The sequence below is a fragment of the Oryx dammah genome, unplaced genomic scaffold (assembly GCF_014754425.2).
Source record: "Oryx dammah isolate SB20612 unplaced genomic scaffold, SCBI_Odam_1.1 HiC_scaffold_18, whole genome shotgun sequence".
Classification (NCBI taxonomy): Eukaryota; Metazoa; Chordata; class Mammalia; order Artiodactyla; family Bovidae; genus Oryx; species Oryx dammah.
In genome coordinates, this window is record NW_024070202.1 from 114,976,136 (window position 1) to 115,001,677 (window position 25,542).

Consider the following 25,542-nt stretch of genomic DNA (forward strand, 5'->3'; position numbering starts at 1 on the left):
GTCGGGACGACTGAGCGATGAACGGAACTGAACTGAGTCACACACAGAAGTAGTGGTAGGCAGATGAAAAATATAGAGAGCCCTGCTGTCACGCGTGTTCTCTTTCTGTTTACACTTTTAATGGATTAGCTCACCTCCGCTAGGAAGTGGTGGGCTGTGTTATGGCCCCGCTTTTACAGGTGGAGAAACTGAGGCACAGAGGGACTCGTTTGGCAAATGAGAGAGCTGGGGTTTGAGCTCAGGCAGTCTGGTGCCAGAGCGCTTGGCCTCAACCAGTCCAGTACACTCTGTTGCCTTTCAGAAATATAAAAAGTAATATAACAGACATGAGTGATACTTAGCACCTAATTTTAATAAATGTTAGCATTTTTCTGTACAGCTGACCCTTGGACAACACAGCGGTTAGGGGCACCGACCCCAGCACAGTTGTAAATTTACATGTAACTTTTGACTCTCCCCAAACTTAACTACTAATAGTCTTCCGTTGACCAGAAGCCTTCAGTTCAGTTACATCCGACTCTTTGTGACCCCATGGACTGCAGCACACCAAGCTTCCCTGTCCATCGCCAAACCCCGGAGCTTGCTCAAACTCATGCCTGTCGAGTCGGTGATGCCATCCAACCATCTCATCCTCTGTCATCCACTTCTCCTCCTACCTTCAGTCTTTCCCAGCATCAGGGTCTTTTCCAGTGAGTCAGTTCTTCCCATCAGATGGCCAAAGGATTGGAGTTTCAGGTTCAGTCCTTCCAATGAATTTTCAGGACTGATTTCCTTTAGGATGGACTGGTTGGATCTCCTTCCTGCCCAAGGGACTCTCAAGAGTCTTCTCCAGCCCCGCAATTTGAAAGCATTAATTCTTTGGTGCTCAGCTTTCTTTATAGTCAGCCGTGTACTGTATTTATCGATACTGCTAAGTTTGTATCATCTGTACGTAAGATGAATCATCTGTCAGTCCCTACATCAATATTATATTACTTAAAACGCTATTGTTAACAGTAGACATTAAAAATGAAAAGGTAATGAAACGTAAAGAAATTCAGATTTATTTACAGTGCAGTTCATGCATTGATAACATGGAGGCAGAGTGTGATGGAAGCCAGGTATAATTGCTGTTACAGTTTCTTGGTAGCCCAGCCTCTACACTGGGGAATGATTCGTTACAGAATTTTTATGGCAAGCAGTATTACAGCCCTATTCCTGTAGAGTTGGAAACACTGTTGCATTTTAAACACCACCGCTCGCCTGTAGTGATCGCCCCATCTGCAAGTTCTCCAGTTACTGGGGGGTGGAGGAGCACTCATGCTGTACGATAATGTGACTCCTTGGAGTAACACAAGGAGCAAGAAAACTAACACATTATTAAATTTATATTAAATTTCAGTCATCTTACGCTTGTGTAAGGATAGGCTCTCCACTTGAACGCAGGTCTTGCACACGATCTTCTATGTATATTTATTGAAAATAAATCCACCTGTAAGTGGACCTGCCCAGTTCAAACCTGTGTTTATGAGAGTCAGCTGTATTTGTTTCAAGGTTGGTTTGTTTCTGAAATGACCCTGTTACAAACACACAAGTGTAAAGGAGAGATTAAACAATGTCTTTGTCTTCTTTAAACGATGTCTAATGTATTAAGCAATGTCTTTGGTCTTCTTTGCATATAAGTTAAATAAACAGGGTGACAATATACAGCCTTGATGTACTCCTTTCCCAATTTGCAACCAGTCTGCTGTTCCATGTCCGGTTCTACCTGTACCTGCATACAGATTTCTCAAGAGGCAGGGAAGGTGGTCTGATATGCCCATCTCTTTTAAGAATTTCCCAGTTTGTTGTGATCCACACAGTCAAAGATGTTAGTGTAGTCCGTAAAGCAGAAGTAGATGTTTTTCTGGAATTCTCTTGCTTTTTCTGTGATCCAACATATGTTGGCAATTTGATCTCTGTTTCCTCTGCCTTTTCTAAATCCAGCTTGCACATGGAAGTTCTCGGTTCATGTACTGTTGAAGCCTTGCTTGGAGAATTTTGTGCATTTCTTTCCTAGCATGTGAGATGAGTGCAACTGTGTAGTAGTTTGAACATTGGGATTGGAATGAAAGCTAACCTTTTCCAATCCTGTGGCCACTGCTGAGTTTTTCAAATTTACTGGCATACTGAGTGCAGCACTTTCACAGCATCATCTTTTAGGGTTTGAAATAGCTCAACTGGAATTCCATCACCTCCACTAGCTTTGTTCGCAGTGATGCTTCCTAAAGCCCACTTGACTTCGAATTCCAGGATGTCTGGCTCTAGGTGAGTGATCACACCGTCATGGTTATCTGGGTTATGAAGATCATTTTTGTATATTTCTTCTGGGTATTCTTGCCACCTCTTCTTAATATCTTCTGCTTCTGTTAGGTCCATAGTGTTTCTGTCCTTTATTGAGCCTATCTTTGCATGAAATGTTCCCTTGGTACCTAATTTTCTTGAAGAGATCTCTAGACTTTACATTCTTTTGTTTTCCTCTATTTCTTTGCATTAATCACTGAGGAAGGCTTTCTTATCTTTCCTTGCTATTCTTTGGAACTCTGCATTAAAATAGGTGTATCTTTCCTCTTTTCCTTTGCCTTTCGCGTCTCTTCTTTTTTCAGCTATTTGTAAGGCCTCCTCAGACAGCCATTTTGCTTTTTGGCTTTTCTTTTTCTTGGGAATGGTTTTGATCACTGCCTCCTGTACAGTGTTATCTAGCTCTGTCCATAGTTTTTCAGGCACTCTATCAGATGTAGTCCCTTAAATCTGTTTCTCACTTCCAGTGTGTAATCATAAGGGATTTGATTTAGGTCATACCTGAATGGCCTAGTGGTTTTCCCTAGTTTCTTCAATTTAAGTCTGAATTTGGCAATAAGGAGTTCATGATCTGAGCCCCAGTCAGCTCCCGGTCTTGGTTTTGCTGACTGTACAGAGCTTCTCTGTCTTTGGTTGCAAAGAATAAAATCAGTCTGATTTCGGTATTGACTATCTGGTGATGTCCATATGTAGAGTTGTCTCTTGTGTTGTTGGAAGAGGGTGTTTGCTATGACCAATGTATTTTCTTGGCAAAACTCTGTTAGCCTTTGCCTTGCTTAATATTGTACACCAAGGCCAAATTTGCCTGTTACTCTAGGTATCTCTTGACTTATCTACCATCATGTATGGATATGAGAATTGGACCATAAAGAAAACTGATTGCTGATGAATTGATGCTTTTGAACTGTGGTGTTGGAGAAGACTCTTGAGAGTCCCTTGGATTGCAAGGAGATCCAACCAGTCCATTCTATAGGAAATCAGTCCTGAATATTCATTGGAAGGACTCATGTTAAAGCTGAAACTCCACTACTTTGGCCACCTAATGTGAAGAGTTGACTCATTGGAAAAGACCCTGATGCTGGGAAAGATTGAAGGCAGGAGGAGAACGGGACAACAGAGGATGAGATGGTTGGATGGCATCACCAACTCAATGGACATGAGTTTGAGTAAACTCCGGGAGTTGGTGATGGACAGGGAGGCCTGGCGTGCTGCAGTCCATGGGGTCACAAAGAGTCAGACAAGACTGAGCGACTGCACTGAACTTGGTCTTCTCTGGTTCCATCAGAATGTTTTTCTGACTGTTAGCACCGCCCCCCACCCTGCCATTTCAAATGCTGGTTTCTTCCCCAGCAGTTTGACAGTGGCTGCCTCTTACACTTGGTGAGAAGTCATTCAGCAGATGTTTATGGAGTATCTGCTACTTGTCAGGGCTATACCAGGGGTGGGAGACAGTCCAGAAAAAGGACCCTGTCCTGGTCATCCTGCAACTCACACTCTAATCCATGTGGGAAGGCAGACTTATTTATGTACAAGGTGTGTAATTTTGGGAAGACCTGGGGGCAGTGGGCCATGTGACCTGTTAAAAGCACAGACTTGGGTGTAGGGATTTCAGTGATTCCTGGCCTGCTTGTTAGCTTCTCGAGGCCTTCTTTAGCCTTGGGTCAATCATTTAGTTTATTTATATTTGTTAGTTGGAATATACTTCTAGAAAAATGGTTCAGTTGAGATGGCCTGGGATTTTTGAAGCTCAGTATATATTGCCTTCCTTTCAGTAAGTCCTTGCCCCCTGGGTTGGCTCTGGACGTCCCTTGTGGGTCTGGCAAGCCCTGGAGTGGAGGTCTTGCATGCCCACTTGTTTTGTGTCCTTGAATAGAACCTGGGAGTGCCTGCAGATGGGTCTTGCCTTTTAGGAACTGACCTGATGGGTCTCAGGGCCAGGCCTTGCCCCACCTCCTGGTGATACCAGGACCTTAGATCCTTGGAGACTGAGCAGTCAGGAGTGATTTAAATGGCGTTGACTTACTTTTTGTTTGTTTGTTTTTTGTCTTCATAAACCTTGTTCATTTACTGTGTGCTCAAAAAAAGTAAAATTAGCAGATGGTTAATCTATGTTTAAAAATCATAACATTAGTTTATTAAGATGTGGAGTGATTTAATCACATAGAAAATTTAGGACTTCCCTGGTGGGACAGTGGATGAGAATCTGCCTGCCAGTGCAGAGGACGCAGGTTTGATCCCTGGTCCGGGAAGACCCCACAGGCTGCAGGGCAGCTAAGCGTGAGGGCTGCAGCGGCTGAGGCCGTGCTCTGCAGCAGAGAAGCCGCCGCAGCAGAAGCCCGCGTCATGGCAGAGAGGGCCGCCTCTGCTCACTGCAGCTAGAGGGCCCTCCCGCAGCACCGAAGACCCGGCGCAGCCCAAACAGCCTGCTAACCGGATGAACGCTTCCCCGGTGGCTCGCACGGTCAAGAGTCTGTCTCCAGCGCAGGAGACTCAGGTTCGGTGCCTGGGTCGGGAAGATCCCCTGGAGAAGGGAATGGCTACCCACTCCAGTGTTCTTGCCTGGAGAACTCCATGGACCGAGGAGCCTGGCGGGCTATGCAGTCCATGGCGTTGCACAGAGTCAGACATGACTGAGCGACTGACACTTTTCAAATAAATAAATGAATAAAAGTACATTAAAAAATTGGGTATCAAGCATCTTGAAATAATTCATAAAATAAGATGAATTAATAAAGTGACTTTCAGCGTGGCTAGGAAGTATTTCTGTTTGTTGTAAGCATTACTGCAGAATGAAGCCTCCTTTCTGGACCTGACCCCTCGGGGCTGGGGACCTGCTGAGAAGGGGGCGCTCAGGAGTGTTTCCAGGGTTGCATTTCCAGCAGATGGTTCCGAGTGGTGGTCCCCCTCCCCACTTTGTTTTTTTTTCTTTTTTTTAATATGTTTAGGAGATTAGCAAGTGCTTTTGGAACAGATAGTAGTATTTTGGCATTCATTTTCGTTAAGACTTTTGGAATCCATCATACAGAGCATCTTGACAGAAAGTGGGCTCGCTCTGCACCGAGATGATAAAGAGACGCTTCTGTCAGATATTCTCAGGAGGTGGCAGTAGCTTTTCTAGACATATGCCATGACATTTTAAGAAAATTATATAATTTCCTGAGCCCCCTAAAAGTTCACGAAGTTTGTGAAGTAAGTACACTTTGCTGAGAGGCAGCTCTAGAATTAGAGCCCGCATGTTGAGATGTGGGTTCTCTTTTCCTTCCATTCACTGGCTGTTTGGCTTTGGGCAGCTCAGTTAACTTCCCAGTGCCTCGCATTTTCTCACCTACCAAACGGGGACAATATTTACGTCTTTTGTAGGATTCTTGTAAAGGTTAAAAGAGTATGAAAGCACCTTAAAAATCATTAGGGATACACAGATGTAACGTATGTATGAATATATGTGTGCAACAGTTTTTCCAGTAGAGACAAGCATGTTTTTTACCTTTTTGTTAACTGCTTGCATACCTGAACTTGGTGTTTGATTCTTAGTCACCATAAGATTTTTATTTTTAATTTCATGGGGGTATTTTGAGTCTTGATATTTTAAACTTGGAGAGCTCATAATAAAAGACATTTATGGAACGCAGAGGAGAGTATTATTATCTAAACCTGTGTTGATGACTTTGTGCTTTTAGGTATACCAAGCTTGGCTACGCAGGCAACACAGAGCCACAGTTCATTATCCCTTCATGTAAGTAAAGCTCCGCCCTTGGTTTATAAAGGGTTGTGTTTCTCATAACTGTTGTAAGCATTCTGATTCTGGTTTTCAAGGTGTGTTAATTTCCTTGCCATCTCCTTGTAGAAGGTCGTTCTGGTTCCTGGGGAGTTACTCATCTGGCTGCCGAGAGTTGCTGTTGGCCATGGCTGGCACCTAGTTCTCATGCCACCCACCCACCCCCAGCATACACCCCAGCCCTCTGATTTTCTTGTGATACAGTCCTTTGTCACAGTCAGTGGCGTTTCAGCTTGGGTGGGCTTCCCTGGTGGCGCAGACGGTAAAGAGCCTGCCTGCAGTGCGGGAGACCCAGGCTTGATCCCTGGGTCAGGAAGATCCCCTGGAGAAGGGGATGGCCACCCACTCCAGTATTCATGCCGGGAGAATCCCATGGATGGAGGAGTCTAGTGGGCTACGCAGTCCATAGCGTTGCAAAAAGTCGGTCACGACTGAGCAACTTCATTTTCTTTTCACTTTTCAGCTTGGGTGGTTGGCTCCTAAATGTAGCCCTTACGACCTTGTTGCCCTCATTTGGCCTGTGTTACTTCCTGAGACAGCTTGTCTCCAAATAGAGTCACACAGTCGGTTAGGTCATACATGTCTGAGCTGCTTGCAAGAGGTGTGCCTGTTCCTTAAGGTTAATTTGTAATTTTAAGTAAGTATAGTTTTACTAATTTAGCACTTTGGTGGATTATCTGTTGTGTTACACTGTTCCCTTTATTGAAGGACTTTTTTTTTTTTTAACTGAGAGGCTCAGTGACTGTTTTACTGTGTTTGGAAGCATCCTGTTCTGTTTTAGTCGGTAGAGCACGCTAGGGAAAGAAACGTCCTTACCTTTTGGCCAGCATGCCCCTGCCCACTCTTTACGCACGGTCGTCGTCTCCAGGGCAGAATTCTTCTCTGAAACTGTGTAACTGCTGGGTTATTGTTTGGAGACTGTTGACCGTCAGGTTATGTCAGGCAGGAGTGAGGTTCTGCCTCCTAAATGTAGCCCCTCGTCAGGTAAGTTGTGCTCTTAGAAATGGTCAGCGGTTGTGGGCTCAGGATGTTTGAGTCGCAGGCTCTGGCGCTAGCGTGGACAGCCCTGCAGAGCCGAGGGGAAGGGGCTTCGTCACGAGTATTGTTCAAGGGAGACTAAAGCCTTTCTGGCAGAGATGAGTATTCACGCCACCAGAAAGTGCTCCCAGATTCCTTGAGAAGGCCTAACTCACCTCACTCCAGGTCCGTCCTTGCTGGGTTACCTATCACGAGTTTGGTTTTCTAGGTCTCTGTGATGGGGCGTCCCTGACAATTGGCATCATGGGTCTGCGGCATCCTCATCTAAATTCATGATTTGGTGTATTCGTTTGCCGGGGCTACCGTAACGGAACACCACAGACTGGATGTCTTGACAACAGAAATTAAACGGATTGCACAGGGGCGGCTCTGAAGTCCCAGATCTGGGTGCGTCTGGGTTGGTCTCCCGTGAGGCCGCTCTCCTCCGCTTGCGGGTGGTGCCTCTGACCGTGTCCTCATGTGGCCGTTTTTTTTCTGCAAATGGCTGAGAGGGAGACCTCTGGTGTCTCTTCCTTTCACATAAGGACACCGGTCCCATGGAATTGAGGCCCCACCCTTGTGACCTTATTTACCCTGTGTTACTTCCTGAGACATCCTGTCTCCAGATACAGTCACACTGGGGTTGGGGCTTCCACATAGGAATTTTGAGGGGACACAGTTCAGTTAAGGGTTTCCCTGGTGGCTCAGTGCTAAAGACTCCGCCTGCGATGCAGGAGACTCGGGTTTGATCCCTGGGTCGGGAAGATCCCCTGGAGGAGGAAATGGCAACCCACTCCAGTATTCTTGTCTGGAGAATCCCATGGACAGAGGAGCCTAGAAAGTTCCAGTCTGTGGGGTCGTGAAGAGCGGGACAGGACCGAGTGACTGAGCAACAGCAGAAGTGGACCATTGCATGCTGGATTGCTCCGCTGGAACGGGGCTTGCTGATGTTTCAGAGCAGCTTAGCTTTTACCTTAAGTGCTGCAGCTCAGAGGCTGCCCTTGCGCCTTTTGCTTTAATAAGGTTGTCAGCAGCATGCAGTTGGCCGCCTCACTGACCTGTCATCACCAATAGAGAGGGGAATTGAAGTCAGCTATTAGCAGCATTTCAGTCCAGAAGCTCTTAGGTCGGTGCTGTCAGAACAGCAGTGGCAGGAGCTAGAGAGAAAACTGTCAAGGAGATGGACAGCAAGGAAGAGTTACATCACTGGCAGAATTTGTTGCAAGAGGTAGAGAAGCTGGGAGGCAGCGTGAGGTGTTTGGGTTGCAGGGAGCATGGTGGGACAGGTGGAGAGCGGGCCTCAGGTACCTTGGGGAGCTGGCGGGCTGCTTCTCCCAGCCCAGGGAACTGAACTGTGTTCCTGGTTACAGAGGCTTTGCTCCCACGGTGGAAGTTCAAGGTGCAGGGTGCCTTCCAGGGAGATAAGGTGGAGCTCGTATACGTGCATGGCTGTGTAGAGATGCCAGAGCAGGGCTTCCTGGCTCTGTGGGCACAGAGGGGATGCAAGCCCTGATGTGTGGTCATCACACCCCAGGCAGAGGGTGGCCGGAGAGCTGGCCGGGAACCTGGAGAATTGAGCTGTGATTTTATTTTGCATCCCAGGAATCTTCACTTTCCAGGGGCCTTGTCCCAGCCTAGAGAGAGAGGCAGGTTGCCCTGTTCCGTTTTACCAGGGTGGCCTGCTTGAATCTCATTTATCAGTGTTTGAGCTTCTGTGCAGAATTCACTTGATTGTTTGAAGAAAGGAAGGTTTCTCTACCTGTTTTTTTCCCCCACATTGTTGGGAAATGGGAAGCCTGATTGAAAAGTTTCAGGCAGACGAGTGTGTGTGTGCTGATCCCACCCGTGGAAGGAGGGCGTGAGAGGGGCGGGAGGGGTCAGGAGACACGGAACACACTTCAGACAGTCCCGTGTGTGGAAGGTCAGGCGTACAGGTCCCGTAAGCAGCTGGGAAAAGGCATGATGCTGTGGGGGAAGGTCTAGACTGGAGACAGAGCCAAGAGATGTGTTCGTGGTTTGAATGTCTTTAAAACCTTTATTTTGGTCAAAAAAAAAAAAAAGGAAGAAAAAAAGATTATATAACAAAGACCCATTTACCCACCACCCAGAAAGAACAGATGTGAGCACAGTTGCGTCCTGTAAATACATAAACGCAAACGCGCATCAGAGCGAGTGCCAGCCCCCCGCCCCCCAAGGCCTCCCGCTGTCCCTCCTCTGCTGGGTGTTTGCTGTATCCAGCCCAGGCTTCATCCTCATGTCTCAGATGCAGGATGCAATGACAGTTTCTCATATTGTTTTGTGAGTTTAAATATTTCCAAAATGATACCATGGGGCAGATAACTTCACTGAATTTTTCTGGGGAAAATAAACCCCTCAGCACTCTGTATTTTAAGATGTATCAGTGTTGCTCTGTGCAGAGCTAGGTGAGAATTCTTAATCCGTGAATCTACAGCAGCGTGGCATTTTCTGGTTTTCTCTGGTATACACAATGCTGCAGTGAGCACGTGGTGGTTTCCCAGGAGTCATAATGAGAACTGGGGTCGTGTCATCACTCAGGCGCACACCTCCTCGGCCTTGTCGCTTATTGCCAGGTGGGTGGCTCTTCTGTACTGACTGGAAGCCTGTGCTGACCTCCGCGCCCATCGGCAGCAGACGGCGGTTTCTGGTTCTGCACATCCTAACCTTTGTATGCCAATTTCTTGCAAATATCTTCTCCTATTTTATGACATCTTTTTAAAATTATTTTTTAATTTTTTTTAAGATACACTTTTAAAGGCTTTATTGAGAAATTTGAGACACTGTTTTAAGCATGGTAATTTCCTATGTATCATGTTATTGCAAAATTGATTACCTCAAAGTATTTTCCTATGTTATTACCATATGTTTTTACTATAACATTTATTCAAAGGGAATTTATAATGCAGCGCATGTGATTTAAACACATACAGTCAAATCAAATTTGATTTAAATAAGAATTTTGAACACGGTGGCTCAGCGGTAAGGAAGACACCTGCCAATGGTAGGAGACATTGGATCCCTGGGTCGGGAAGATCCTCTGGAGAAGGAAATTGCACCCCACTGCAGTACCCTTGTCTGGAGAATCCCATGGACAGAGCCTGGTGGGCTACAATCCATAGCGTCGCAAAGAGTTGGGCACGACTTAGCAACTAAACAACATGTAACTTGATATATTCATGTTCACAACTAGCACTTTAAAAAATTTCATGCAGTACAGTTTTTCAGTCTTTTTATAATCTGTTTCTATTAAAAATGCATTTGGGCTCCAATGTCGTAAAGATTTTGTGTGTTTTCTTCTGAGGGAATCTTAGGTTTCTAAAAGAATGCGGTGTGGGAGAGAGGGGTGGTTTTCCAAATGGACGGCCAGTTGTCCCACTGCCACTTGTTGCAGGGTGCCCCTTCAGTCGTATTGAGGCACCTTGTATGGTGGGGAACACTTCTGGTATTCTTTTGTTTCGTTCGTGCATTTGTTTATCTCTGGTCCAAATTCATTTATAAATTGTTGTAAATACTGTTACTTTGGCCTGTCTCTTTATATCTGGTAGGTCTGGTTCCTCCTTTTTCTTTCGTAAATACCCTCGGCTGTTCTTAGACCCTTACTCTTTATCTGGCTTCCCTGGTGGCTCAGCTGGTAAAGAATCTACCTGCAATGCAGGAGACCTGGGTTCAGTTTCTGGTTTGGGAAGATCCCCTGGAGAAGGGAAAGGCTACCCGCTCCAGTATTCTGGCCTGGAGAATCCCATGGACTGTGTAGTCCAAGGGGTCGCAAGGAGTCAGTCGGACACGACGGAGCGACTTTCACTTTATCAATATATTTTAGAATCAGTTTAAGTCCATGAAAAATTATGATGGGATTTTGATTAGAGACACATTAAGTTTGTAGATTAATTTGGAGGAAAACTTGGTATCTCAGTGCATTGAATTTTCCTGTCCATGAATATGGTATATGTGTCTTATTATTTATCTCTGTCTCCTGTGCTTTTTAGTATTCATTAAAAAGCCCATATGTAGCTTTTGCTGCATTTATTTTTAGGTACCTTTCTTTATGTTTTCACTGTGAATGTTTTTTGAAATTAAAATTTCTAATCATTGCCAGCATAGTAGGAGTGCTGCTGGATCTTTCCAGTCGTTTTTTTAATCCGACAGTCTTGCTGTCCTGTCTTATTTGTTCTGATTGCCTGCAGGTTCTTTTTAAGTTTTCTATGTAAGCTATTGTATTAACTGCAAATAATGGTTATTTTGTCTCTTCCAATCCGAGTACTTCATTTTTTTTTTTTTCCCTTGGTCTGGCTCCACTGGCTTGAACTCCTGTCAGTGACTAGAACTGGGGATGGCAGGTACTTTTGTCTTTTTGAATTTAAAAAGAATGGTTTTGGTGTTTCATGAGCGATTGCTGCAGGCTTTTGTGGAAATGCCTTTTCAGGTTAATACGGTGTTCTTGTATTCCTGGTTTACTAAAGAGGTTTTTAAAATTAAAGAAAAAATTATGAATGGATGTTGACCTTAAGGCTTTTTGTGTATCTGTTGAGACGATTATGTGGTTTTGACATTTAAACTTCTAATATGATGTATTACATTGATATACTTTAAAATGTTGAACAGTATTTTATCATTCTTGAAATAAAGCCTACATGGTTATGAGATATCAAGTACATGAATTGTATCTGCAAATATTTATTTGGGATTTTTGTATCAGTGTTTCAAAGTGAGATTAGGCTATAATTCTCCTTTTTTGTACTAGTTTTGTCTAGTTTGTGTATCAAAATTATACTGGCTTTATAAAATGAGTTTGTTAGCTTTCTTTTCTGTCCTTCAGAACAGTTTATGTAAGTTAGGAATTATTCTTTGAAGGTTTAGTAAAATATATGACATTCTTTTGGGAAATACACTGACTATTTTTATTTTTTAAAATTACTGTTGTCTGTTAACTGCTGTAGCAAAGTTTGAAAATGCTGGGAGAATTGCCAAAATGTGACATAGAGACATGAAGTGAGGAAGTGTGGTTGGAAGGGTGGCGCTGGTGGACTCGCTGGACTCAGGGTTGCCCCAACCCTTCAACTGGTGGAAAACGAAACAAAGCAAAGTGCAGTGAAACCAGGTGCTGCTGCTGCTGCTGCTGCTGAGCCGCTCCAGTCGTGTCCGACTCTGTGCGACCCCATGGACGGCAGCCCACCAGGCTCCTTCGTCCGTGGGATTCTCCAGGCAAGAGTACTGGAGTGGGGTGCCATTGCCCTCTCTGAAACCAGGTGTACCTGTGTATTATTATGGTTGAAAAGAGCTGTAGGCAGCAGAGAGCTCCGGTCTTTTTTTTTTTTTAATCCCCTGGACTGGTAACTGTCTTTTAGCTGGTGTGTTTAAACACCTTACATTTATATGAATTCCCTGGAGGTCCAGTGGTTAGGACTCCATGCTCTCACCGCCAAGGGCCTGGGTTTGATCTCTGGTCAGGGAACTAGGATCCCACAAGCTGTGCAGTGCGACCAAAAAAAAGAAAGAAAGAAAAAAAAAAGAACCACTTACATGTACTGTGGTTACTGATGAGTGCTTTTCCTGTTCTGTTCTTTCTGTTCTTCATTTCTTTGTTTCGTTTTACCTAACTTTGTGTGGATTACTTTGAGTGTGTTTTAGAATTTCATTCTGACTTATCTGGGGTGTTTTTGAGTGCTTCTCTGTGTGTGTGTGTGTTTTTAAGTGGTTGCTCTACCTCTTATATGGGCTTCCCTCATAGCTCAGTTGGTAAATCATCTGCCTGCAATGCAGGAGACCCAAGTTTGCTCTCTGGGTTGGGAAAATCCCCTGGAGGAGGAAATGGCACCCCACTCCAGTACTCTTGCCTGGAGAATCCCATGGACAGAGGAGCCTGATAGGCTGCAGTCCACGGAATCGCAAGAGTTAGATGCGACTTAGCGACGAAGCCAGCACCTAGCTCTTACGTATACACGGCTTTTCTTAGTCTGATTGTGTTGACATTTACCAGCTTTAGTGACATGTAGAAACCTTATCTGCTATAAAGATAGGTCTCTTTACCCTCCCTACTTTCTGTTCTATTAAGATTTTACATTGAGAAACACATCAGCGTTAACAGTTTTTGCTGCAACTGCCTAACATTGTCTAGCAAACAAAAGAGGAGAAGGAAAGAATCGTAATTGCCCGTATTTTCGCTCTCTTCATTTTTCCTGCCTTCTTGATGTCCCAGAATTCTTTCTTTTATCATTTCTCCTCTGTGTAGATCTTTCTTTAGCCATTCTTTTAGAGTAGATATGTTAGTGACAGATTCTGTTAGTTTCTGTTCATCTGAGAATGTCTTGATTTGTTCTTCATCTTTGAAGGAGATTTTTGCTGAATGTAGAATTCTTAGCAGACATTTCTCTCAGCGGTTGGAAATATGCAGTTTCCTTTTGAGCTCCCTGATTTCTGATGGCAGATTTGCTGGAGGTCTTCAGAGTTTTCTGTTTGGTCCTTAGTTTTTAGATGTTTGACTATAATGTTTTCTTGGTGTGGATTTCTCCTCTTTGGAGTTTACTCAGCCTTGAATCTATAGGTTTCTTTCGGCTCCTTTTTTTTTTTTTTTGGTCAGATTTGACAAATTTTTAATGATCATTTCTCTGGATACTTTTTCAGCCCTCCTCCCTCTCTGCTGCTGTCTGGAACTCGGGGTATATGAATGTTGCATCTGCCTGTGTCCAGCCCACATGTCCCGAAGGCCCCGTTCATTTGTTTTTCAGTGTGTTTTCTCTCCGTTGTTCAGATTGAGCCATTTCTGTCATTACGCCTTCCAGTTCATCGATCTGTTCCCCGTCCTTTTCTTCTTCTGGGCCAGTACTGAGGTTTTATTTCAGGTATTGTGTTTTTTGGCTCTAAAATTTCTGTCTGGTTCTGTCTTTACATCTTCTGTCTGTGCCGTGAGCTTCTTCTCTTCCACTTGTTTCAGGTGTGTCTGTAGTTGCTCCCTGGAACGTTCCGTGGTGGCCCCTAAAGTCTTGTTTGCTGATTCTATTATGTGTGTCATCTCAGTGTTGGCGTTATGGGTCATCTTTTCTTTTTTCACTTGAGATATTCCTGGTTCCTGCTATGGTGAGAAATTTTTTTCTTTTTTTAAACCTGGACATTTTGGTTATTATGAGATTCTAAATCTTACTTAACTCTTAGCTTTTAGCAAGTCATTTCTGGTGGTGCTTCAAGCAGGAAAAGGGGGATACCCCTTGTTAATGCTAGTTTGGGGCTCAAGTTCAGGTTTTCCTCTTGGCCTTTGTTGACAATCATTTGGGGAGGGGTTGCATGCTACTGCTGAATGAGGGCAGGAGTTTGGCATTCCCCCCACCCCAGGCCTCTGCAGGTACCATGCCCTGGGAGGGTGGGGGATGGCAGTGTTGACTTCCACTGGGCCTTCTCTGATGGAACCCCAGTGTGAGCCGGAGGGGTGGGCTGAGTCCTGCCTCCCGTGTGGTGTCTACACTGTATGTGGGGGTTTGTTTTTCTGTTGTGTTTGACTGGAGTCAGGGAGTGGTATGTTGCCAAGGCCCCTTTCATCTTCTTGGGCTTGAGGTAGCAGGCTTTTGGGGACCAGTTCTGTTTGCTTCCATTGGTGTCTCTGGGTCGTTGGCTTCCCTGGCAGCCAGTGTGTCTGTGCGACAAAGGAGACCCAGGAAGTCACCCCTGTCTTGGTCCTCGGGTCTTGGGGTCCCCAGGCAGTCTGCCGCTTCACCCCTCAGCATTTTTATGTTTCTTTCAAACATAAAGTCCAGTCATTCCAGCAGTGCTTAGAGAGAGGAGTAGGGAAAAGTATGTTTATTCCATCTTTCCAGAAGCAGAACTCCAAGTTTAATGAATTTTGGATGCTTTTGAACTGTGGTGTTGAAGAACAGTCTTGAGAGTCCCTTGGACTGCAAGGAGATCAAACCAGTGAATCCTAAAGGAAATCAGTCCTGAATATTCATTGGAAGGACTGATGCTGAAGCTGAAACTCCAATACTTTGGCCACGTGATGCGAAGAACTGACTCCCCTGAAGAGACCCCAATGCTGGGAAAGATTGAGGGCGGGAAGAAAAGGGGACGACAGAGGATGAGATGGTTGGATAGCATCACCGACTTGATGGACATGAGTTTGAGCAAGCTCCGGGAGTTGGTGATGGACAGGGAAGCCTGGCGTGCTGCAGTCCACGGGGTCACAAAGAGTCAGACAGGACTGAGCGACTGAACTGAACTGAACTGGATAGGCAGTACAGTCAGGTGACATACACGTTAAATGGTATAAAAATGTCCAGTGAAAATTCACTGTCTTCTGCCCAGTGCCCTCTTAGATGGGCAGCTAATGATTCTGGTTTCTTGTGCTTCCTTCCCAAGTTAACCCTACGTGTACCAGCAAATATTAATATTCAAAGACATGTTTGTACCCAAGTGGTGGCATTCCACAGACACCATTTTGGACCTTACTTTTTCTTTTTTTTCTCATGACCCTCCACCTTAGTGAACCTTGTGGATTAACACATGGAGGACCGTTTGGCTCTTCTTCACAACCTCATGGTATTTCGTCGCATGGAGATGCCACATGCACATAACCAGCTGGAAGGTCTAGGTGTTGACCCTGTTATCTGTTACATTTATTGTCCTACATCTCAGTGTTTGCTGCACACTTCTTGTCTCTCTGTTTACACCCGAGTCAGGGTCCTGTAGTGAGCTTTGGTGTGCTGGAGAAAGCTGTGGGTTACTTAGATCTGTGTTCTGCGATGAGTCACGTATATATACTCCAAGAACACGCAGAGGTTCTCACTGATAGCCACTCTTCCAGACGCTTTTCTCCATCATGTTCACAAGGACTGTTTGGACCATCTTGCTTAGCATAGGGATGAACAAAAGATTTTGAACATAAGCTCTGTGTACCCACCTTTCCTCTCTTTCATGATTTCGGTTACTTCTGTATCACAGTTAGAAGCACACTTTATGGTTTTGTGTTGTTGCAAAGGGCCACTAAAACATTGGTCCTTTGTAATTTGGGGTCAGAGTACTTGCCAGTAGCTTTGGGGAGGGATAAGACGTACTATGTTGTGTAAATTTTTGAGTGCGGTGGCTTCATTGTCACTAAATTTAGCATGTTTTTCTTTAAGGTGGTGGTTTTCCTTCCGTTAGATAGATTGCCCATGGTGTCATGATTGGAGAGTCTTTGTGCCTTTGTGTGTCTGCAGTCTCTGATGCTGACTTGGTGGTGGGATTCTAGGTTCAGGCCTGGTTAAGTTTGTCGCTGGCAGCGCCACCCGGTCAGGAGCTCTGAGGTCTCCAGCAGGGCGCTCGCGGGGCCCTCTGAGATGCTGCGGGTGCCTGGATGACGGCGTGTCCGTGTGCTGTGTGGTGGTGCATGGTGTTCACAGGTGGGCTGTGCTTGTTTCTGCAGGCGCCTTCATGAGCATTGGCCCTCCGGACTCTTCTGGCCCCTTTCTCAGCCTCGGGGCCCCGACAGGCTCACTGCTTCTCACCTGAATGCCTTCTCTAGCTCAGTCCCCAGCGTGTCCTGCAGGAAATTCTGGTCCTTCAGATGTGTGCCACCCTTCATAACTTGGAAACTTCGAGGCTCAATGTGGCAGTAGGTTGGAGTGAGAAAAGGAGACGGGCACAGTGACTTCTGTCCTCTTTTTTTCTGCTTTTGAGGCTGTTACTTGAAGATGCCTTTCTGAGGAAAAGGATTAAAATTCACTCCCATAGCTTTGTTGCTGTTCTTCATTTGTAAATAAATTGGGGATTTCAGATAGTCTACCTTTAAAAAGTACTGTATGTGTTTACTAATTTGTTTTGGAATAAAGTTGATGAGGAGTTTATAGGAATTGAGAATGTAACCAGGGGCCAGGAATTGAAATGGAAAATTGAATCTTTATAAGGCTTTCCACATTAGATGTTAAATTTTGGAGTTAAGTTTTATATGATTATTTACTATTAAGTATATTTCTAAATATCAAGGTTAAGCTCTTATTAAAATTTTTCCAAAAAGTCATTAATATTTTTACATAATACAGTTGTCTGATTATTGTACTTTTCTTTTGTTAGATATTAGCAAACTGTTGGTTTTTCTTTTAATGAGAAGTCAGGTTTTTTTGTAACAATACTAAAAATGTATTTTAAATCTGAGATAGAGCTTTATGAATATGACTTGAGAGCATATAGTCATTTTTCAGTTTACTCCTTAAAATATTTAAAATTTTGTCTCTTTCTATATTTTAAATTTTGGCACCTATTTGATAACTCCATGGGTATTTCATTTACTATCTTGAGGGATTTTTTTTCAGATGAAACTAAGAAATTTAGTAATACAGCTTTTGTCAGCTTTGAAAGTAAACTAGCTAAGTTCCTTTGTGCCTTGCTGAAAATAATACTGGGACCTAACAGCTTGTTTCTATATTACTTTATGTACTCCTCTATGAGCACGCTTGACTCCAAATAGAACCCTAACGTTGAAATTTTGCTTGTACATGCATAGGGACTATGTCATCCTTTCTTGATGGTTTGAAATGAGCGTGTGTGGTGATGGACGCTTTGTGCTCTCTTCCCTCAGGTATCGCCATCAGAGAGTCGGCGAAGGTGGTCGACCAAGCCCAGAGGAGGGTACTGAGGGGCGTTGACGACCTGGACTTCTTCATAGGCGACGAAGCCATAGATAAACCCACGTATGCCACCAAGGTAAACCCCGCTGTGAGTGCACAGACGCCGCCAGGGTAAACCCCCCTGTAAGAGCACAGCCAGGAAGGGGCAGTGGGACAGGCGATACAGAGGGCTGCTCTGTGTGGGGACGGTGCCCGTGAGCTGCGGAGTGCGTTTTACTCTTCTGTTGGAAAACAGGTTTTTGTTGTTGGTTTGACTCGGATGTTTTTGATGTGGGAGAGCAGGTGAACTCACACAGCCCCAGGATGCAGAACTGACCCGGGATGCTGGACCACGTAGGAAGCCAAGGTCTGCCCCTGTGGGATATTGCAGGTGGACTAAATACCCGGCCAGAGGTGGAAAGTTGTAGATTGATCAGTTGAAAAAGAAGCACTAAAATCATTTAACTAGACATTTATTCTAAAAAAGAAACCGTACAAACTCCACAGATGAAATGGTGGGGCAGGCTAGCTGTACTTCCCCATCTGTTACCTGTCCCATGGCTCAGACGACTCTCTGTGCTTAGAAATGGCTGGAGTAGAATATAAGCAATGATCTAATACAGTCTTTCTGGTAAAATGCCTGTTACTTCTTTATGTAAGTTAACATTCTCTCCTTGCAAAGGTCCTGTTTTCTCTAATAACTGGGTCTCTTCCATCTCTCCTGGGCCAGTGCAGTTGTTAAACTGTTACTCTTACTGATATGAATGTGGTTTGGTTTCTCTTGCTTTAGTGGCCAATAAGACATGGAATAATTGAAGACTGGGATCTGATGGAAAGGTTCATGGAACAAGTGATTTTTAAATATCTTCGAGCTGAACCTGAGGATCATTATTTTTTAATGGTGAGTGACTGGAACTAAGAAGAATATATCCCTGTAAATTCCAAGTAGCTTGGATTTTAAGTCCAAGTTTTATTCTTCCCTGGGGAGCTTTAAATTCCTGCTGAAACTGTTTGTATGAATCAGGGTACTTTTTGGGTAAATGACAGAAGGCTCAGCAAAAATGTCTAGAACCAAAAGGGGCTTATTGTCTCACAAAATGGGAAGGCCAGATTCAGGCCGCTCCAGGGCTGATTATTTCAGCAGCTTAGAGATGGGAGGCGACGGCCAGCCTAAGGCAGTAGTTTGGCCTCTCCTTTTGGTTCCCCTCCGGCCGGGATGGCGGCCCAAGTTCCCATACCACCCTTTGGTGTGTTGTCTTTCAGACGTAGAAGTGCTTCCTAAGAATTAAGAATCCCTTCCCAGAAACCTTCCTGGTAGATTTGCGCCATCCATCCATGCCTAAACCTGGTCCCTTGCAAGGGGAGTGCAGTGACCTTCACAGGTGTGGGTTAACCAAGATTCTCCCTGGGGCTATTGAGGGGATCATGTCAGACACCTGGCCCAGGAGGGCAGGTACATAAATGCCTCCAGTGGCACCGAAAATGGGGGAGGAATGGATTTGGGTGGGAAGCCAGCTGTGTACTCAGCTGTGATGTCTTCCTGAAGTACGCGTATGACTCTGATTTTGCTTCTTATAGCAGAGGAAACTGAGTCAAGATGTTACTTTGCCAGGATTTAAATCTTACTCTGAAATAAAATTGAGCTGAATTATGGGCCCTGATAGTGTGGTACTTAATTAATCTTGTTCAAACAAGGTAAAACTTGACAGAAAAATGAAAAGAAATCTCTCGTTATGGAATCTTTCCCAATTGTTCTCCTCAACATCACATGTTCCCTTCCATGAAATGTTCTTTTTAAGTTAAAATTAATTGCACATAGAAAACACTTGTGTTATGGAGAGCAATCACACGCAACATAAGTTGCACATTAAAACCTACATAATTTAGCTTTGGATTTTTTCCATGCAAGTACATTGTCAAACGGTCCCTGGTCCAATTATATAGTTCTCTCTAATGTTAAATATGGAGTGTTCTTTAGAATTATCTGGCTTAAAATATGTTAACCACAAAGACTATTACGGTGGTCGATGGAATCTGTAGATTTAATATCTATTAGAGCAAGTGCTTGAAGGTGCTCTGATGTTTTTTTCCTGGCTATCATCACAACCAGGAATTACCGAGGGTGAGTGCCATGTCTTACTGGCCACGTGTGTGTTCTCTCCGGTGCCTCTACAGTGGTTTATGTAAAACAGTTGGAGCTGGGAGGCTGACGGTGTGTCTGAGTGGCGTTATCTTTACAGCCAGAGCAAACCACAGACTCCCACCTGTCACATTTTGTTTCCCCTTCTCTTGCACATTACGTAAGTACCTGCCTACTGGACAGGAGTTCAGGGGAGGTGCCGCGCAGCGGCTTCTTTCTGTCTGCCCCAGCTTCCCTGCCAGAGCTTTCTTCTCCCTCCACTCAGGGGATGCCTGCTCTCAGCCTGTGGGGCAGGTGCACACCGCTAGGACACAGCCCACAGGCAACGTTTCCTCCAAGAAATTTTTTTCTGCTTGAGCCTGCATTAGCCTGGGAAGCACTAGTGGTAAAGAACCTGCCCACCAGTGAGGAGACACAGGACACGTGAGGTCGATCCCAGATTCAGGATCCCCTGGAGAAGAAAATGGTGACCTGGCAACCCACTCCAGTATTCTTGCCTGGGAAATGCCATAAACAGAGGACCCTGGTGGGCTGTGGTCCATGGGGTCCCAAGGAGTCGGACACGACTGAGCACACACACACGCACAAGATAAACACGTTCTTGAAAGAGATGGGGCGTGTTTCATACGAACATGGAAAAGTTCATTGGCTGAAAATGAGTACCTACATTGAACCCTCAAAAATAATCCAGTTGATTAAAGGTCAGAAGATACTGTGTTCCATGTATTGTGCTTTGGCCTTTCCAGATGAGTTCGTTGCACAGCGTGACCGAGGAGGTGACGAGAAGGCACGGATCTCTCAGGTTCATGCCTGCAGTCCCCTGTTAATGGGGAAGTTCCGGGGGGTGAAGCTGGTGTAGAGAGAGGGATGGTCAAGTCTGAAAGTCAGCTGAAGACATTTATGAAACTCTGGCATCAGATGAGGGCTTCTTGGGATAAGAGAAGCCAGTGGGGTTAAATTAAAGGTCCTCAGTCATTCCCCAAACTGTTCTTTATGGCTGCGGTGACCAGGTGCCTGGACAGCGTGAGAATGATTCATCATGGCTCGTGTTTTTCAAGACGTTTCAGAGACTCACCTCCTCTCGGTCATGTGGATTGAGCAGATAGCAAATGGGAATCCTGCCCTTTTCTCCCAACACTGATTTGCCCAGAGCTCAACACAGAATCGCGTGTGTTAGAACCTTGGGGTGCTCTTGAGTGGGAATTGAGTTGTCTCGTTGGAGAGATTTGCAGACTTTTGAATATGAGTCAAGGAGGAGCAAGCAGCATGCATGCCCGAGAACCAGGAGCATCAGGAGAGATGGACATGCTGGCTCAGAGAGAACCACCCTTCGCTCGTGTGTTTCTGCCACGGGGTCCTCAGTGGCCCGGGTGATGCCCACCCACGTGGGTGAGGGCCTGTCTGTCTACTCAATCCTGACTGCTTATCTCTCCCTGAGACACCTCACAGATGCACCCAGAAGCGATGCTATACCCGCTCTCCAGCGTCCCTCATGTTGCCTGTGACTCTGTGTGTTCCCTTCCTGACTCTTGAGAGTGATGTGGACCCACTCTGTCCAGCGTGGTGGTCACCGGCCGGAGTGGAGGTGGACGGCCCTGGGTTCACGCGGTCCCACTCCTGACCACGTGCTTTCTGCCTTCCAGCGCCTTGTCATCTCCTCTCCTGTTCTCCCCGCCTTGAGGCTTTATCCTTCTAGGAAGGTTTCTTCACTGCAGTTACAGAGAGTCTTGGGGGTGGAGCGCTATTAGGCCCACATGCATCCGGAAATGTGGTTTGGCTTTATGGTGCTGATTAATTCATTCATTTCCAATTAATGCCAGATGATGTGGCACCATTATTAATGAATAAAAATGTGTGTGTAACTTGTGTTCATGTGACGTTTTAATCATGTTTCAGTATGAAAAAAATAAGAATTTGATATCTCTAGTTTAAATCTCGCACTAAATAAGGGTTTGGGAAAGCTTCATTTAGATTGGTGTCCTAAAGGAACAGTTATGAGCGGGAAACAAAGGAAAGGGAGGATTGAGAAAAAACGGGTTTATGATTATGGTTCTCAGAACCCATGAGAATTTGCCCTTAGTAATGCTGAATTTAATTTGGGAACCAGGAGAACCTAATTATATTGAAAACATTCCCTTAAATGGAAGTATACAGATTTTAAGGTAGATTCTTCCCAGATGGTGAATTGTTTGGTAGCAAGTAATTAAAGTGTAAAGTGCAGTGGTTTAAGCAAGTTAAGGGTTCTGTTTTTCTTAAATACATTTGTAGTAAGCAGGGCAGCTTCCTTGTGTCATTGGAGATCTGTGTAGCACATGGCTTCCATTCAAAGTTTACCTTATGACCACAGATTGACTGCTGCAGCTCCAATCATCACCTCTGCATTCCAGGAAGGTGTTAAGAGCAGCAGAAGGGAGTCTACTACTTGAGTCTCCCTTCACCCTTGTAAGGAGCTCTCCTAGAAGCCACATCCACCAGCTTTTAGCTTCTTGTTGGCCAGAACTTACTCACTTAGCCGTCCCTGTCCTTCAGGAAGTCTGGGAAATGCTTTTCCTGTGGGCCCATGATTGATCAGTGGTCTGTCATTAAAGCAGAAGGGAGACTAGGTGCTGGGTAGGGAACTCGCATTGCCTGCCGTAATGATGTGACTGTGGGTATGAAGACAGTGGCAAGACAAGATCCCATTCAACGTCTTCACACTCTGGCCGGCTGTGGCGAGGTCGCCTGTGCTGGGAGCCAGCAGGCCGCTTCCCCCTCTGCTCACTGCCCTGCCTCTGTGAGTCTCTCCATCTGGATAAATACATCAGACAGCTGTACTGGGCATTTCTGTGGAACTTTGCACACAAGCTGTAACCCCAGATTTCACAACATTTGTAAAGATTTTTTAGTATAGAACTGTAAATGTGAATTAGAAAATTTGGAAGATATCTGGGGGACTTTTCACACCCCTATGCCATTAACATACATTTTAATATTTAGCATATCTTCACTTAATCTTTTCACTGTGTTTTTATATGTTTTTGCATCAATATTGTGTTTTCCATCCCTCTCCCCCCATGAGGGGAGAGGTTTTCATAATCCTCATTTTAGTGGCTATATAATCCTCTATCCAGTGAATATTTCCCGTCTGTTTAGCACTTCCACTATTTTTAGATGTTTACTTTCACTTCCAATTTCTTGGTTTTATAAGAAGTAATATGAAGTAATCTTTGCATAGTTTTTTCTATACTTAGAATACTTTTTATGTTAAAAATATAAAAGTTATATATTAATATGATTTGGGGGTCCAGAAGTATTAATAACTTTGAATCTTTAGCATACCATTTCATACTGAAATCTTCAGTGTACAAGAGACCACATCGTTTGAACTCTTGTCAGAATTGGATTAATATTTTTGATTATTTGACATTAATCTCCATTTTTAATAACTTGGGCCTTAAGCCTTTTTCGTATGTTGGTTGTCCGTCCTCTTTTGTGAATTGCCTGTTCATGTTCTGTGCTGTGTTTACATATCAGTGTTCTATTGCTTTTCCTACAGCTGTGATTTCTATGAATTTTTTTTAACCTAGAAGTTTTTTTTAATGTGTTAGTCACTCAGTTGCATCCAACTCTTTGTGACCCCATGTACCAGCCCACCAGGCTCTTCCATCCATGCGATTCTCCAGGCAAGAGAGTACCGGAGTGGGTAGCCATTCGCTTCTCCGGGGGTCTGCCCAACCCAGGGATTGAACCCGGGTCCCCTGCACTGCAGGCGATTCTTTACTGTCTGAACCACCAGGGAAGAAAGATTTTGGCATCTGGTCCTATTTGTGACGAATAAATGGAAAAAGTGGAAACAGTAACAGGTTTTATTTCTTGGGTTCCGCAATCGCCGTGGACAGTGACTGCTGCCATGAAATTAAAGGACGCTTGCTCCTTGAAAGAAAAGCTGTGACAAACCTAGAGAGCATATTTTGCTGACAAAGGTCCATCTAAGCTCTGGTTTTTCCAGTAGTCATGTACACATGTGAGGGGAGGAGCATAAAGATGGCCGAACACTGAAGAATTGGTGCTTCTGAACTGTAGTGTTGGAGAAGACTCTTGAGAGTCCCTTGAAATGCAAGGAGATCCAACCAGTCCATCCTAAAAGAAATCAACCCTGATTATTCATTGGAAGGACTGATGCTGAAGCTGAAGCTCTAATACTTTGGCCTCCTGATGCAACTCATTGGAAAAGACTGATGCTGGGAAAGCTCGAAGGCAAGAGAAGGGGATGACAGAGTATGAGATGGTTGATGGCATCACTGACTCGGTGGACATGAGTTTGAGCAAATTCCAGGAGATGGTGAGGGACAGGGAAGCCTGACTTGCTGCAGTTCATGGAGTCACAAAGATTCGGATGTGACTGATAGACTGAACAACACAAATTTCTTTTGTGGTAAAATGTACATACTGTAAAATTTACCACTTTAACCATTTTTGATCGTCCGGTTTGGTGAATGGAATACATTCACATTGTTGTGCAGCTCTTACCACCATCCATCTCCAGGACTGGTTCATCTTCCAGACTGGCCCTCTGACCCTGTGAAAGAACAACTCCCCCCCGCCCCGCCCCCTGCTCCCCCGCCTTTGTGTCTCTGTGCCTGCAGCTGTTCCAGGCCCTCATATAAGCCGACTTGAACAGTATTTGCCCTTTCGTGACTGGCTTGCTTCACTTAGTATAATGTCTTCAGGCTTCAGCCACATTGTGGCATAGCAGAATTTCCGTCCTTTTTAGGGCTGATAAATGTTCTTATTGTTTGTATGTACCACATTTTGTTTATACTGTGAACTCTAACGTATAATAGGTAGCAACCTTTTGTCCGGAGCACATACTTGTTTTCGTCATTTCCACCCCCCCCCCTTTGCACATTATGTTTTGAACTTCTATACCTGTGAATTTTTATGTAGTAAGCCTATTGTCCTTTGATGTTGACACGTGATTTTCATCCATCTGGGATTTATTTGGAGCACCAGTTGACACTGAACTCAAATCCAGGAAGAATCCAGGAGCCTGGCTTCATCTGTTTTCTTGCTGGGAACGTCTTCCATAGGCTCAGTTTTTGCTTCACACCAAACAGGCAGCTCTTGGCCTGGAGACGAGAAACACTCCCTGTTAGCATGCACACTTTTCATGCTGTTTTCATCTTCTCCTGATCCTTTCCCCCCCCTCTGCTTAGTTTAGATGCTTTGTTTATAAAGTGTACTTATTAAGGTGCTTGCGTTCCTCTTCAAGGTGAGAAAAGATTTTGTAGATCTCTGTAGTTAATATATATAATTTCTTCTGATGTGAGTTAGGTTATTGATAGTAGAGCTGACATTTACCCAGCCCCTGCTCTGTGCCCTGCCCCTCCCCCACTCATCATTTGCATGTATTTGCCCAGTTATTTAACCCCACCAAAAGCCTTTGTTTTTCAAGTTGATAGGAAGTCCTTTAAGGAGGTATTTGGTAGCCAGTACTGTTGAAACCTGCAGCTATTACTCATGTGCTTTAAATGAAAGAAATCTAAAATAGAAGTCGTAGCACTGTGCTATGTGCTGGGTTTTTTTTTTTTTTTTAAGGGAGTAACAGGTTTAATCTCAACACCTTGAGGTTGGCACGTTAAAATAAGTTACATGTTGCTGGGTGACTTTTAGATCCCTTATTTACAGTCTGCTTTTGATGACTCTATTATTTCTTCCTTAAGATT

At 44.6% G+C, this 25,542-nt stretch overlaps 1 protein-coding gene across 3 annotated transcripts in view; it reads left to right on the plus strand.

Annotated features, from left to right (window-relative positions):
• The window catches only part of ACTR3B (actin related protein 3B), a 73,874-nt gene that overhangs the window by 18,980 nt on the left and 29,352 nt on the right, over window positions 1-25,542 (plus strand). For 2 of the 3 annotated variants that reach the window (XM_040260529.1, XM_040260530.1), the window contains exons 2-4: window positions 5,997-6,052; window positions 17,670-17,794; window positions 18,488-18,598. In XM_040260529.1, the coding sequence (XP_040116463.1) occupies window positions 5,997-6,052; window positions 17,670-17,794; window positions 18,488-18,598 (292 nt within the window). The remainder of the gene's footprint in view (window positions 1-5,996; window positions 6,053-17,669; window positions 17,795-18,487; window positions 18,599-25,542) is intronic. The other variant, XM_040260531.1, reaches the window with a different exon arrangement.